The sequence below is a fragment of the Benincasa hispida genome, chromosome 6, assembly GCF_027475165.1.
Source record: "Benincasa hispida cultivar pf3 chromosome 6, pf3_genome.v1.1, whole genome shotgun sequence".
NCBI classification, from domain to species: Eukaryota; Viridiplantae; Streptophyta; class Magnoliopsida; order Cucurbitales; family Cucurbitaceae; genus Benincasa; species Benincasa hispida.
Genome location: NC_143483.1, coordinates 25,104,037 through 25,116,970, shown reverse-complemented (window position 1 = coordinate 25,116,970; position 12,934 = coordinate 25,104,037). Strand labels below are relative to the sequence as shown.

At 31.8% G+C, this 12,934-nt stretch overlaps 1 protein-coding gene across 2 annotated transcripts; it reads right to left on the bottom strand.

Moving 5' to 3' along the window:
- Window positions 1–9,439: 9,439 nt before the first annotated feature.
- Window positions 9,440–12,234, bottom strand: LOC150035532 (uncharacterized). Of its 2 annotated transcripts, XR_016530088.1 has the most exons (3): window positions 11,527–12,217; window positions 10,369–10,490; window positions 9,440–9,784 (listed from the first exon to the last, which is right to left on the bottom strand). XR_016530088.1 is itself a non-coding variant. In XM_090314589.1 (2 exons), the coding sequence occupies exons 1-2, from the start codon at window positions 12,034–12,036 to the stop codon at window positions 10,437–10,439; spliced, it is 564 nt and encodes a 187-aa protein (XP_090170715.1). In that variant the 5' UTR covers window positions 12,037–12,234; the 3' UTR covers window positions 9,918–10,436. The 2 variants fall into 2 exon arrangements, 1 of the variants encoding a protein (XP_090170715.1); XM_090314589.1 differs by lacking the exon at window positions 9,440–9,784 and having other exon boundaries at window positions 9,918–10,490; window positions 11,527–12,234.
- Window positions 12,235–12,934: the final 700 nt, after the last annotated feature.

Here is a 12,934-nt window from a genome sequence, read left to right as displayed (position 1 = left end):
CCAAAACAGTGTGCTATCGCCTCTGACCGGCGAACCACGTGCAGGCCCGCGCGTATCTCTCACTGCTGCCGGAAGCAACCTCCACGGCGAAACCGAACTGCCTGTTACTCAGATCGACTAACCTCCTAGACCGGACCGCGACAGCCCGAACCGCCGCCCACGCCGTGAACTTCCAAGACTGAATCGCCTGACAGAAACCTCCCACGCTGCCCGCTGATCTGCAAGCACCACGCTTATCGATCGATCGTGATCTACTTCCACTGGCGGCCTCCGATTAGAGTCCCAGGCGGCTCTCTCGATTTTGGTCTTGCGTTAGTCTCGCTCTCCTTTGGCAGCTGCTACTATTTTTTCTTGGCCAAAAGGAGACCCACGAAAAAAAGACCCTAATTTTGGAGAAGATAGGGATAATTATGAGTTTACCACTGTTCAATAATTGCCATTGGGCCTTTAAATTTCCAAAAAACCACTTAAAAAACTTGTTATTTTCTACAAATCTCTCTCATAACAAGAATATTTAAGTGCCAAGCTGATTCTCCAATCTTCCTATCATCCATATTTAATATTCAGCCCATCTAATAGGTATTTGAACCTATGGGCTGGAAGAACCTTAGTTAACATATCTGACAAATTTTCAACTGTATGAACCTTAACCAGTTCAACATCTTTCTATGCCACAACTTCTCTGATAAAATGAAATTTGACATTGATATGCTTAGACCGTTCGTGATGAGATGGATTCTTAGCAAAATGAATAGCACTCTGGCTATTACAACAGACGATAAGAATGAACTCCTATGACAACAACTCACCAACTATTCTTTTCAACCACACTGCCTCTTTCACAGCTTCACCCACTGAAATATACTCTAACTCAGTAGTAGAAACTGACTATAAAGCAACCTTCCAACTGACCACATTACCAAACAAACGAAAAATGTGATCTGATAGAGACCTTCTTTTGTCAAGGTCTGCAGCATAATCTGCATTTGTGAAACCTTCCAACAGTGCTAATTTATCACAATCCCTGCTAAAACACAATGATATACTGGCACTACCTTTCAAATATCGAAGCACCCATTTAACTGCATTCTAATGCTCCTTCCCAGGATTTGACATAAACCTACTTATCATACTCATAGTATATCCCAAGTCAGACCTAGTACAAATCATCAAATACATAATACTTCCAACAGCATTACAATAGGGAATATTAGTCATTTCTAACCTTTCTTGTTCAGTAACAGGACACTGAGACGAAGAAAGCCTGAAATGAGATGCTAAGGGTGTCGAAACTGCCTTACAACCAGACATATTATACTTCTCAAGCAGTTTATGCACATAACTCTCCTGCGAAATGGTTAAGAAACCTTTCTCCCTATCTCTTTTTACATCCATGCCTAGGATCCTTTTCAGTTCACCTAAATCTTTCATCTCAAATTCACTACTCAATCGTTTCTTAAGATCACAGATTTTAGAATAACCCTTAGACACCAGAATCATATCATCTACATACAGAAGTAGATAAGTATAAGTATATCTCAAATTCCCTCATGGCTTTGCTTTTGGTTTCACCCCAAAAGGTCTCATACCAATGTGGAGATAGTTTGAGGGTCGTTGACCTTTACATCTTCCTCTTGTATGTAGTTCATCTCGTTTTAAGAGTTCTTTTATTTTTTCTTTTCTATGATGTTTATTTTTAAAAAAATAGTAATAAAAGGTGATAATAATGAGTGATCCATATTCTTCCTCCCTTAACATGTGTTATCTTTCAATGTACAAAAAAGTAAAATTGCATCTTTTTTGTTTTTTTTGTTCTTAATAGAACTAAATAAAAAGTAAAAAAAAAAAAAATAGTATATATTATTGATCGAGCTGAAGAAAGTTCAATATTGTAAAGAGAGGCAAGTAGTGGACATGTCCCCTGCCTAAAAGGAAGGAAACGTGGGACATGTGGAGTGTGAAGGACTGTGAGGTCGGACGTGGAAGCGGGATCGTTCCCAATTTCAATTTCACATAAAAGTTAAAGACACACAGTTATGCATTTCACAAATTTTACAGCATGCATCTAAAGGAGAATTCTAGGTTAGAAATAACTTACCCTTAAAGAACTTAGTCTTCACGATAATTCTCCTCAAACAGCCGTGGAGGTTGAGAATTAGCAAGAGGTGTGAACTTTGCTAATTATTAAGAAAGGGAAGGGATTAGACAGGACTGAAGGAGCAATTTCCTCCGTGAAGAAGATGAAAAAACGTCAAAACCCAACTCCTCACTACCACGATTTTTCTGAGAGTATTAAGGGGAGGGAGGTTGTAACTCCCTCCCTTTAATTTAAAATTTAATTTAATAAATAAAATATATATAATAATCAACTTATTATATATATATATATAACTATATGTTATATCAAGTATAACACATAGCTTATAATTTACATTATATCAAATATAATATAATCTATAGTTTTAATACTATCAATAGTTCATGGTATTTAATATAAATCTAATTTATATTAAATTTAATTATATGAATCTCATCCATATAAATAGTATTTGAATTACATTCAAATATTTAATTGCTCTAAAAAAGAATTTATATTATAATGTATCAAATACATTATAGTAATTATATCACATATAATTAATTGAAATTAATTATATCATATATAATTAGTTCTCTCGAATTTGAACAATTCAAATTAATCCAAAATTAATTCTCAATAATCCCTATTGAGCTACAAAGTAGACCTTGTGGACCTATAGATTGAAGCTCCAATGTTCCTTGGATAATTAATTAAACTCCTTTAATTAAATTTTTAATTAAATTATCCAACATTCATTAACTGCTGATCACTCCACTAAAGACCGATAGCTGCACTCTTCGCACTATAGATATATTTCTATATCCATTGGATATAACCAATCAACAGTGCGATGATCCTTCACAAAATGCTCGTAAGTATAGTTCGCCCAAAATTACCGTTTTGCCCCTATAGTTACATCTAACTCCTTAAGTATCACTGATCCCTCTATTGAACAATAAGTTATAGTCCAACTATGATCAAACTCCTCTTGGGCCAAAAGAGGGCGTGGAGCCACATTGTTCAAATCCTGGAATCAGTCCCTTAAATGAGTAATTTATCTACTCACATCGACATTAAGGAAGAAGTGAATTCCATCTTGTGTAATTGTGTTCTCAGCTCCCTAATCAGACAAATCCCCAAAATGGTAGGCTTGTTGAGTCAACGATCTGGCCCCTCTCACCCATACAAAATTAAAGGACCGCCTTCATAAGCAGGAGTTCACAATTCACTCATGATTCAGGTCATGTCACCTATGGTCATCCTAGTAAAATGTAAGTTTTTATTATCAACGACATTATAAAATGAGACTATTCATTTCGTGGTCTGGGCTTATACAAACCCTTTTTTATAGAACATCCTCACTCGCATGTCCTTACATGAATGATTAGAATCAGACCATTTGTAGAGCTTTACAACAAGTATAACATCTACAAAGTGGATTGTATTTATAGTATCACCAGAAAAAGGTACCAGCCTTATCCATCTACTACAGACCATTTAGGTTATCACTTAAACATGATCCACATGTATCTCTCTACATGCATGTTTAAGTTACAAAAGATAACCTTGGATGTTAGTTTATTGGTTTTGTGGGTTAATGCTACTAATGTCAAATAAAATACCTCAATTTAAATAAATAAATTATTTGTACAATACAATTACAAACTACAGAACCCACGAGATTTAGAGCATCAACTCCAACAAAGTGGCTCTAAAGTTAAGGGTAATGAGTGAGATGTGAAAAGGGGTATCAAGTGTATATCAGTAGTATATCAAATATATCAAATATATATTGATAGAGGTGTATTAAATGTATCAAATATATCAATTGTATATCAGTAGTGAAAGTATTTGCGATATTTTACCTCTTTACATGTGGTTTAAGTTTCATTTTTGCCTTTTTGCGAGTGCCCCTACTAAAAAGACACTGATATTTATTGGCATTAGTATCATTTTACATATTTCTAGGCATTAAATACATCTGTGAGTTTGCGGATGCACTTTACCAATTTTGCAATTAAGTATTTTTAATTTATTAATATTTTTGTTTACATATGACCAAAATGATTATTGTATATTTGTTAATATTTTGTTTATTGATTGTCCTTATGGGATTTAGGTTTTTGAAGAAGAAAACCAATTCTTAGATAAGGGTATTTTTGTCACAATAATTCCATGAAATCCTAAAAGTAGTTATTTTTGTTGTTCATCCTTCTGCAAACCTTTGTTAAATTTTATTTGCTAATTTTGCAATTTTCTCTATTTTTAATCATATATTTAATAAAAACCCAAGAAATTACCTTTGAAATAAATATTAAATATTTTAAAAAAAAAAAACTAATAATATTCAAGAAACACATTTTTTTAGAGTTATATATATTCCCGATAACTATAATAATTTATTTTGAAAAAAAATTGGACAAATATCCATTTATACCCTTAAACTTTAGGGATTGTATTAATTTAAACCCTAAACTAATTGTTGTATCCATTTAAAACTTGAATTTTGGAGGTAGTATCAATTTAAATCTCAAACTAATAATTATATTAATTTAAACCCCGAACTTTCATAAGTATATCCATTTAAACCCTAAATTTTCATAAGTGTATCAAATAAAAGATAATGGAGGGTTTAAATCGAACAGTTATGAAACTTTAATATTTAAATTGATACTTTTATGAAAGTTTAAGGTTTAAATTGATACAATTATTAGTTTGAGATTTAAATTGATACACGTATGAAAGTTTAAAATTTAAATTGATACACTTATGAAAGTTTAAAATTTAAATTGATACAATTATTTGATTCAACCCCCAAATTTTAAGGGGTATAAATTGATATTTGCTTAAAATTTTTTATATTATCAGATAGTGAAAAAACAATAATGAAAGTAAGAAATTTAGAGATAAATTAACATGATTACAATAATATAATATTAAATATTAACTTTTTATTTGAAAATTAAACATAAAAATTGCACTATATAGGGATACCAGAAAATAAATATTCTTAGTTTATTTTGCCTTCTAATAACATCCAAAGTATGTAATCTCGCTCCGCTAATCTGGATTGGTTATGTGATTGAATGTGTTAAGTTGATGGTTTTATAAGTTATGAACACCAAAAAAAAATATATTTGAGTGATGGGATGAAAATCGAGCTAAAATGGAGTATTTGAGTCCAAACGGAGTGTCTAGGGCAAAGAGGGTGCTACCTCTAGAGGCTAACGTCTCTATAAGGCAGTAGTTTGCAAAGGGATAAACGTCGCGATATTGTCCTGTGACGCCGCAATGCTCCCTATTGAAAAGCTATGTCACAATGTTTATGACCTAGCATCATGGCCTAATTTATAAAAGGTAAAGTTTAGCATTTACACACTTGTAGCCTCCGTGCCTCAGCCTCCTTTCCCCCTTTTTTTTTTCTTTTGCTCTTTACTGTTTTAAGTCTATTTTCATGTTGGGGAGATTAATCTTGGCCATGAGGATCTCAATCTTGATGTTTAGTGGCTCAATTAAGTACTATTTAGCATAAGTTGAGGAAGAAACTCATTGAATCATGTTGTGAGGACTTGAATTTCACACTTTTACCTTATGAATGCTTGTGGTTCTTGAATATATTGGAATTTCTATATCTTGGATTATGTTTGGATTGACCACCCTTGCATATTTCTATTTCTTTGCTAATTATTGAGTCACAATTCATGACATTTAGTTGTGTGTTAATATGTAGGAAACACTGATACTTTTAATTGTGCAGATAGATAGGTGTTGATATAATATTTGAAGTATCTGATTTTTTTATCTTTTTCAGATACACGTATCTGTGAAGGAGATACATTGGGTCATTTTTTAAAAAAAATTTAAGCCTAACCACTTAAAAAACTAAACCCACAACCCATTTTATTTAAAAGCCCACTTAAATCTAGTAATCCAAAACAAAATAAATTAAAAATGATTAAAAAAATAAAGAATAAAAACATAAAAAGTTAAAAGAAAAACCCGAAACGTAATTAGATCTTCATTCTTCTCTTCTCTCTCGCTATCAAAATCATGATTCACACCCCCTTCATCCTCTACTTCATTCTTCAATCTTCATCTTCTACTTCTTTCGCTCAACCACACACACGCATGCACACATGCACACACGTGGATTAAAAACCAACATAAAAATATGCACACTCAAATTTTCTACCTGAGTGGTAGACAATTTGAGTTTGTAAAGTGATAAAAACTGAAGCCAACTTCCAAATTAAATCATAGTAGATCTAAGCTGGAAAACAACTAACACATAGAGAACTTCTGGACTAGAAATAGGAACTCATGAACTTTTGGAGGAAATAGAGACCTACATAAAGATCTAAAAATAAAACCAAAGAACGATCAATTTGAAAACGATTTGAAAATGAACAGAGACCCACGAAAGCATATCTAACAATAGAATAGAGAACCATGAATAGATCTGAAAACAGAATAAAGCTGAAACTTATTACCAAAACAAAATCAAACTAAACTAATCTGACTAAATTGAACTAAACCAACTAAACTAAACCAAACCAAGCTAACTAGATCGAAATTGGTCCAACAGAATCGATCTATCAAAACCAAACCGGTCAACACAAACCGGTCTGAAACTATAATCCACGAGCACTAAATCTGAATGCAAAACAGGTTAGATTTGGATAAGAATAAAATCCTTGGAACCTTGCTCTAATACAATGTTAGTTTTATATATTATATTGAAAAATTAGTATATCAAAATATATTGAATTATAGAATAAATAGACTTAAAAGAATATAATAAAAGAAATTACATAAAAGGAAATACTAATTGAAAAAAATCATAAACCATAATTTTCTTTAACAAATTGATTGACTATTTATGATAGTCATTTTACAACATTACATGGCTGGTTAGTTAGAACATAAAATCAGCTAGACTACTTAAGCACTACTTAGTAACTATCATCTTAGCTTTCCCTTTAATTATAATGTGAGTATGAAATGTTTATTGAGCGTGTTTGTACCCCATTCCTCAAACACTTAGTTCAATTAAGCGTCTTAATTAATGTCCTTGCAACTTAAACATGCATTGATGATTACGAGTTGACTACGACCTTGCATTGATGATTACTTTTAGTATCCAATGAACAACTAAACAAATGAATGAATCCGAATGCTTAAACTAAACTTTTCTCATTCATACAACTAAATTTAAATTATTGTCTTTACATTTCATGCTACTTACCTTTTATGCTATTTACATTCTTGCAAGTAAAAAACAAAACCTCCATTTGTTACTTATAAGAACTTTGATAATTGATTAGAGGAAAACACAATGCTCACTCTAGATTGACAAAACCTACTAACACTAAAGTTTTGGTTAGGTTTGGAGTTTGTAAATTTATTTGGTTGTTGGAAAAATTTCACACACACGTCCATAATTTTTTTTCCTAATTCATTTTCCTTTAAACATGTTACATGTTAAAATTAAATATGTTTTCCAAAATTGAATATATACTATATGTGGCTTCAAGTACTTATTGATTTGTAAATAAAAAAATTAGGTCTATGTCAAGGTTCTATTAAATAACTTAGGAAAAATATCATTTCACACCCGTGAATTTTGGAGTTGTATCAATTTAGTTATGACTTCCTTTGAAAATTGTCCATACATCACTACTAATTGTCCATTTTATTAATGATATTTAAAGAAGTCTATGCAACGTGTAAGAATTAAATATATGGAAGATTTTCAAATGTAATCTTAATAAAGTGTCTAAATCATAACAATTTAAAAGTTTAATTGAAACAATTATATGTTTCACATGGTAATATTGAACTAAGTCTGAAAGAGAATGTTAACATTTACACTTATGAATGTTTATGGTTTAAACTGATACAATTATTCGGATTTAAATTGATACCACTACCAGAATTAGGAGGTGTAAATTGAAACTTTTCCAATCATTTCAAATATAAGATTAACCAAAAGAATTTGAAAATAAAAATAGAAAAATACAAGGTTTTAAAAAAAATAAAATATTAGAATATGCATAGCTACACTAAGGCCACGTTCACCATACAACAATGAAAACTAATGTAATCGTAATGAAATTTCATTGATAGATCAATTGTAATGAGCTTGAATCGCAAACATAATTGGATTGATTTTGATCGTATTTACTTATAATTATGGATTTTGTCAAATTTACTGTTACCGTTATCTCTACTTTTACCTCTAAGGGTGAAAGTGATAATGGTAATGGTAATAGTAAAGATGTCAAAATTGATAATTTTTCAACTATAACAGTAATAATAATGGTAGTTGTAATGGTAACTATAGGTAATGGTAATGATAGGATATAATTCTTATTGCAATTGGATTGAGTACTTTTATACATTAATCAAATTGCTTTATTTCATTACAGATTTGGATGTGAGGTTTATGTGTCAGTACAAATGCAAAACACAAGTAAACAACATTAAAAGTAATCTAATGGGACCCACTTTTTTTTTTTTATTCCTATCGATCTATTAGGCTTTAAATGGGGTAAACGTGGCCTAAAATATAACAAGCGTAAAAGTTCAAATTTCTTTTTAGAAAAAAAGTTAGCTAATTACGTTTCTAGTTGTTTATTGTTTCGTACTTGTAATGAATTATGAGATCCACTTCCAAATCTATAATCAAAATTATTTTAAAAATTACGTAGAACCCACTATCTTTCCTATTCATAATCTCATTGTTATTACACCAATTTTAATTATGATTTGGTAAACGTGACCTAAAACATATTTAAATGTCTCTAAAATTTTAAAATATCTAATAAGTCCTAGTCATATTTGAAAAATTAAATTAATTGAATTATTAGGTATAAAATTGAATGTCTAATTCAACTCTAAACCTAATAGGCACAAAATAAAAAATTTCAGGAATCTATTAGATACAAAATTAAAAGTTAACTTATTAGAAAGGATTAAAATTTGATGTTAATATCCATATCAAATTTCAACACCACAAATACAAAATATCAACCTATAAATTAAATAATTTTTAAAAATAATTTAATAATTAAGTTCTTTCCCTCCTTAAATAAATTATATATCTTATTATTAGTATTTATATCTATATTGATGTTCATTTTATATTTCATGGGTATTTATATGAAACATCAAAGATATCCATTAAACCCTAATATCGTGTATTATATCCATTAAACCTAGATAATATCATGCACTAAAAAATATAGAGACCAAATAGAGTTGTTGGATATCCGATTTAAAGCTGTTGTATACAAATTTGAAACTTCAAAGATCTATCATACACTTTTTGAAATTTACGGATGAAATAGACACAAGATGGAAAGTTTAAGTACTAAACTAATTAAACCGGAAAGAAAATAAAAAATAAAAAATAAAAAGTCATCCTAGCAAAACTCTAGAAAAATATCTTCAACACCCTTCTTGTGGAAGGTTGGTACTATGTTGAGTATTTTACAAAAATTTTGAGACTTGGAAGGAAAGGTATAAGAGTTTTTAAGACAAGAAAAGAACCCCAAGACATTTGAAATACCTATGATAAGATTAGTGTCTATAAAGTAAATTATTGTACAAAATACCCATCATCTATTCCTTATTTATGCCAATTGAATTGCCTTTTTTCTTAATCTTCTCCAACTGAAGATAGAATCCTCCTCACTCTTGTACCTGAATACAATTCCTTTTCATTATTCTCCAACAAAAATATACATTGATTGGGATGTTTTATGGTTTTAAGCTTCATAATAAGAACAAGTGTGAATGATAGTTGAAGAAATGATATGGATCTACATCCTAGATATGAAATGAAAATGTGAGTTTTATAAAATACATGTCAATCCTCTTTAACTACTAGATCACTTTCGCAATGTACAATTTACAAGCCCAAGTTTTAGGACTATAAGGGCAAGACAACAAAAACAGCACTTCTTTATGTGAGTAGCCAAAACCAAACACAGCCAGAAAGTAATATACTTCATAGAGAGATATAAGAAAAACGACTTATAACAGACGAGACGACCTGCTAAATTATACCAAACTTCTAGGATTCTTATAAGCCGACCCAAGCACCGATCTTCTCGCTTAAATTCAGTTATTAGTATGGACTTGAGGGATTGGAGGCTAAATATTTCTGTGAGCTTTTATATGAAGACAAATAGGCCTCTTTTCCCCATCAGACAGGACTATCAGGAAACAAATACTGTACAAAACAAAAGCAATCCACATATAGTAGAGGAAAATCTACGATTTACCAGACCAGCAAAGCCAGACTCTCTCGAAACGCAATCTCGGAAATCCACAACGTTTCTTTATCGCTAATCTATGATGTTGCCCTTAGTTCACTGTCTTCAAGCTGGAGATTCTGTGCTTCCATCTGGAATTATTTGACAACCCAAAGAAGCAACCTCTTATAATAATGAAGAATTCCAATATTATAATATAAAATGCTACCAAATAAAAATCCCAACCTAGTGACCCTCAAATCAAAGAAAACTGGATCGTAATTTAAAATAATAATAAATAAAAATAAAAAACTTGAGAATTTACACATGAATACTCATCCTTTTGTTACAAGTTGATTCCTAAAGGCCTGCAAGACCTTGCTCAAGAGAAATTATTCAAGGAGACTGTCATAATATGACTAACAAATTTGCAGTGTTGGATGTGGGGGTAAGAAACTGCAAATTACTTCGAATTTATACTCAATAGTTAAGGGAACATGCAGATTTTTGAATCTACATCCAACCATTATTAAGAGACCGGCTTCATGAAGAGTCTTCTGTTACCAATCTCAATCTTTGCAACCAATAACAGCATGACAGTCTTTCAAAATTCAAAAATCTATCCACACCCATCACTCACTCGACGAACACCAAAACATCAATACATTAAGATATGGCTAGACTAACACTACAGCCACAATGAATATCGTTATCCTTTAAAGAAGAAGACAGTCATAGCATTGGTTTACTCCACTGCCATGTCTCTACAAATTTAAATTTATTACAAATTCTACATACCTCTCCAATGTATTCTTCTAAAATCTAAATGAGCTTAAACTGCTTGTTTCCACCACAAAGCATTAATCTAATGCTAAATACTGACTATCAGGAAGCAAAGCAATAAATTAAAAGGAAGTAATGTGCTTTAAAACCACATTATTCCACAAAATTTTAGAAAACATGAATTAACAATCATTCCAGTTCTATAATATAAACAAGGCAAAATCAGAACATGGATTTATCGTACTTCAGAAGTATAATATAATGCTTCCTGATCCACAATGAACAACAATATTTCTCAAAACAACGCAAAAATTCAACCCAAGATGTAAAAATCATTATAATTACTTTCAGTTCGGGGCAAGTAAAATATATGATGAAGCAACAAAAACATTAGCTACAACGTACCGGCGAAAAAGGCCCAACCAAATCGAGAGAGGCTCCATTGAAGACGAAGGATTGATCAACCGGATCAGCCGCAGTGCAGTCGGGCGGGGACTCAAAGAGGGAAAGAGAGAATTGCTTATCAACAACGCCGACGTCAAAATGAATTACACCAGAAGTGGGCAAATCGACACGAATTCCCTTAACAGGAAACCAAAGAAAGAGCTCCTGGGAAGAAATTCCGGCCAATTCAGCGATCTGGCCATAGGAAAGCCTGCCGGAGACGTTGAAATCATAGTGAACCTCATTCTCGAACTTGGCATTGCAGGGCTGATCGAGAAAGACCTGGAAACGGCCGGTGGAAGAATCGATTGAGAATCTGGTGATGTTCTTGGGGAGAAGGCCGATGGGGAGGCCGTGGAGGTGGAGATGGTCGTAAATGGTGGAAGGGTCAGGAGCGGCGATGAGAGGGGAAGCGAAGAAGAAGAGGATGAAAGGGAGGAGTGAGAAAGTGGAAGAGAGAGAAAGGGTCATGGCGAAAATGGAAAATGGAGGAGAAGAAACAGAGGAATTGAGGGATTTTGAGGTTGAAGAAGGCAGCAGAGAAGAACGGCGCGAGAGCAGAGGCTACAAAGAAGAGAAGAAGAAGAAGAAATGGGATTTTCTGAGGTTTGCGTTTCACTCTTCTTTTCGCGTATTCATTCCTTCTACACGCGCTTTGAAACAGCGAGTGAATTTTTAACTTTAAAACTTTTTTTTTTAAAAAAGAAAATTAGTAAAAGGTAGTTTTTTTTTTCTTAAAAAAAACCAAAAACTAGTTTTTCTTATTATTTTCCTAAATATGTAATGTAGTTCTAAATAGTAAATATGAAGATCTAAGAGGTCTCTTGATCGAACAAGCACAAACCAATGATTACTTGGGCCAAGGAGAGAAAACATGAAGGGGGTACCTACATAAATAGCAAAAAAATAAAAGTACTTCATAAATAATAGAAAAATAAATTTATCTTTTTACAAATAGCTCAATGGTAAACCAAACGATTTTTATATAAGATGTGGAAGAAACAAAATTGCTTCTTAATGATTGTTGAATGAGAAATTTTGACTAATCATAAATAGTTACATTTCTTAAAATTAATGACAAAAATACAATTTATCAATTTTTGGATTAATTAAAATTCGACATGTACCCCAAATTGAAATTGAAGAAAGAAGGTTGGTGAATCTTGATGATGCTATGTGTTTTCATCTTGACTGTTGGATCAAATTAATTAATCTACTTCAATTAAATATCAATATTTGGATCTAGGTTCATTTGAGCCCAAAAACAGGCTTAATTTGGCCCAAAATCTACAAAGGCCCCAAAATCCAATTAATTTGGCTCAATGGCTAGCTCATAGACCAACCAGACCACACTCACTCAAGGTCCATG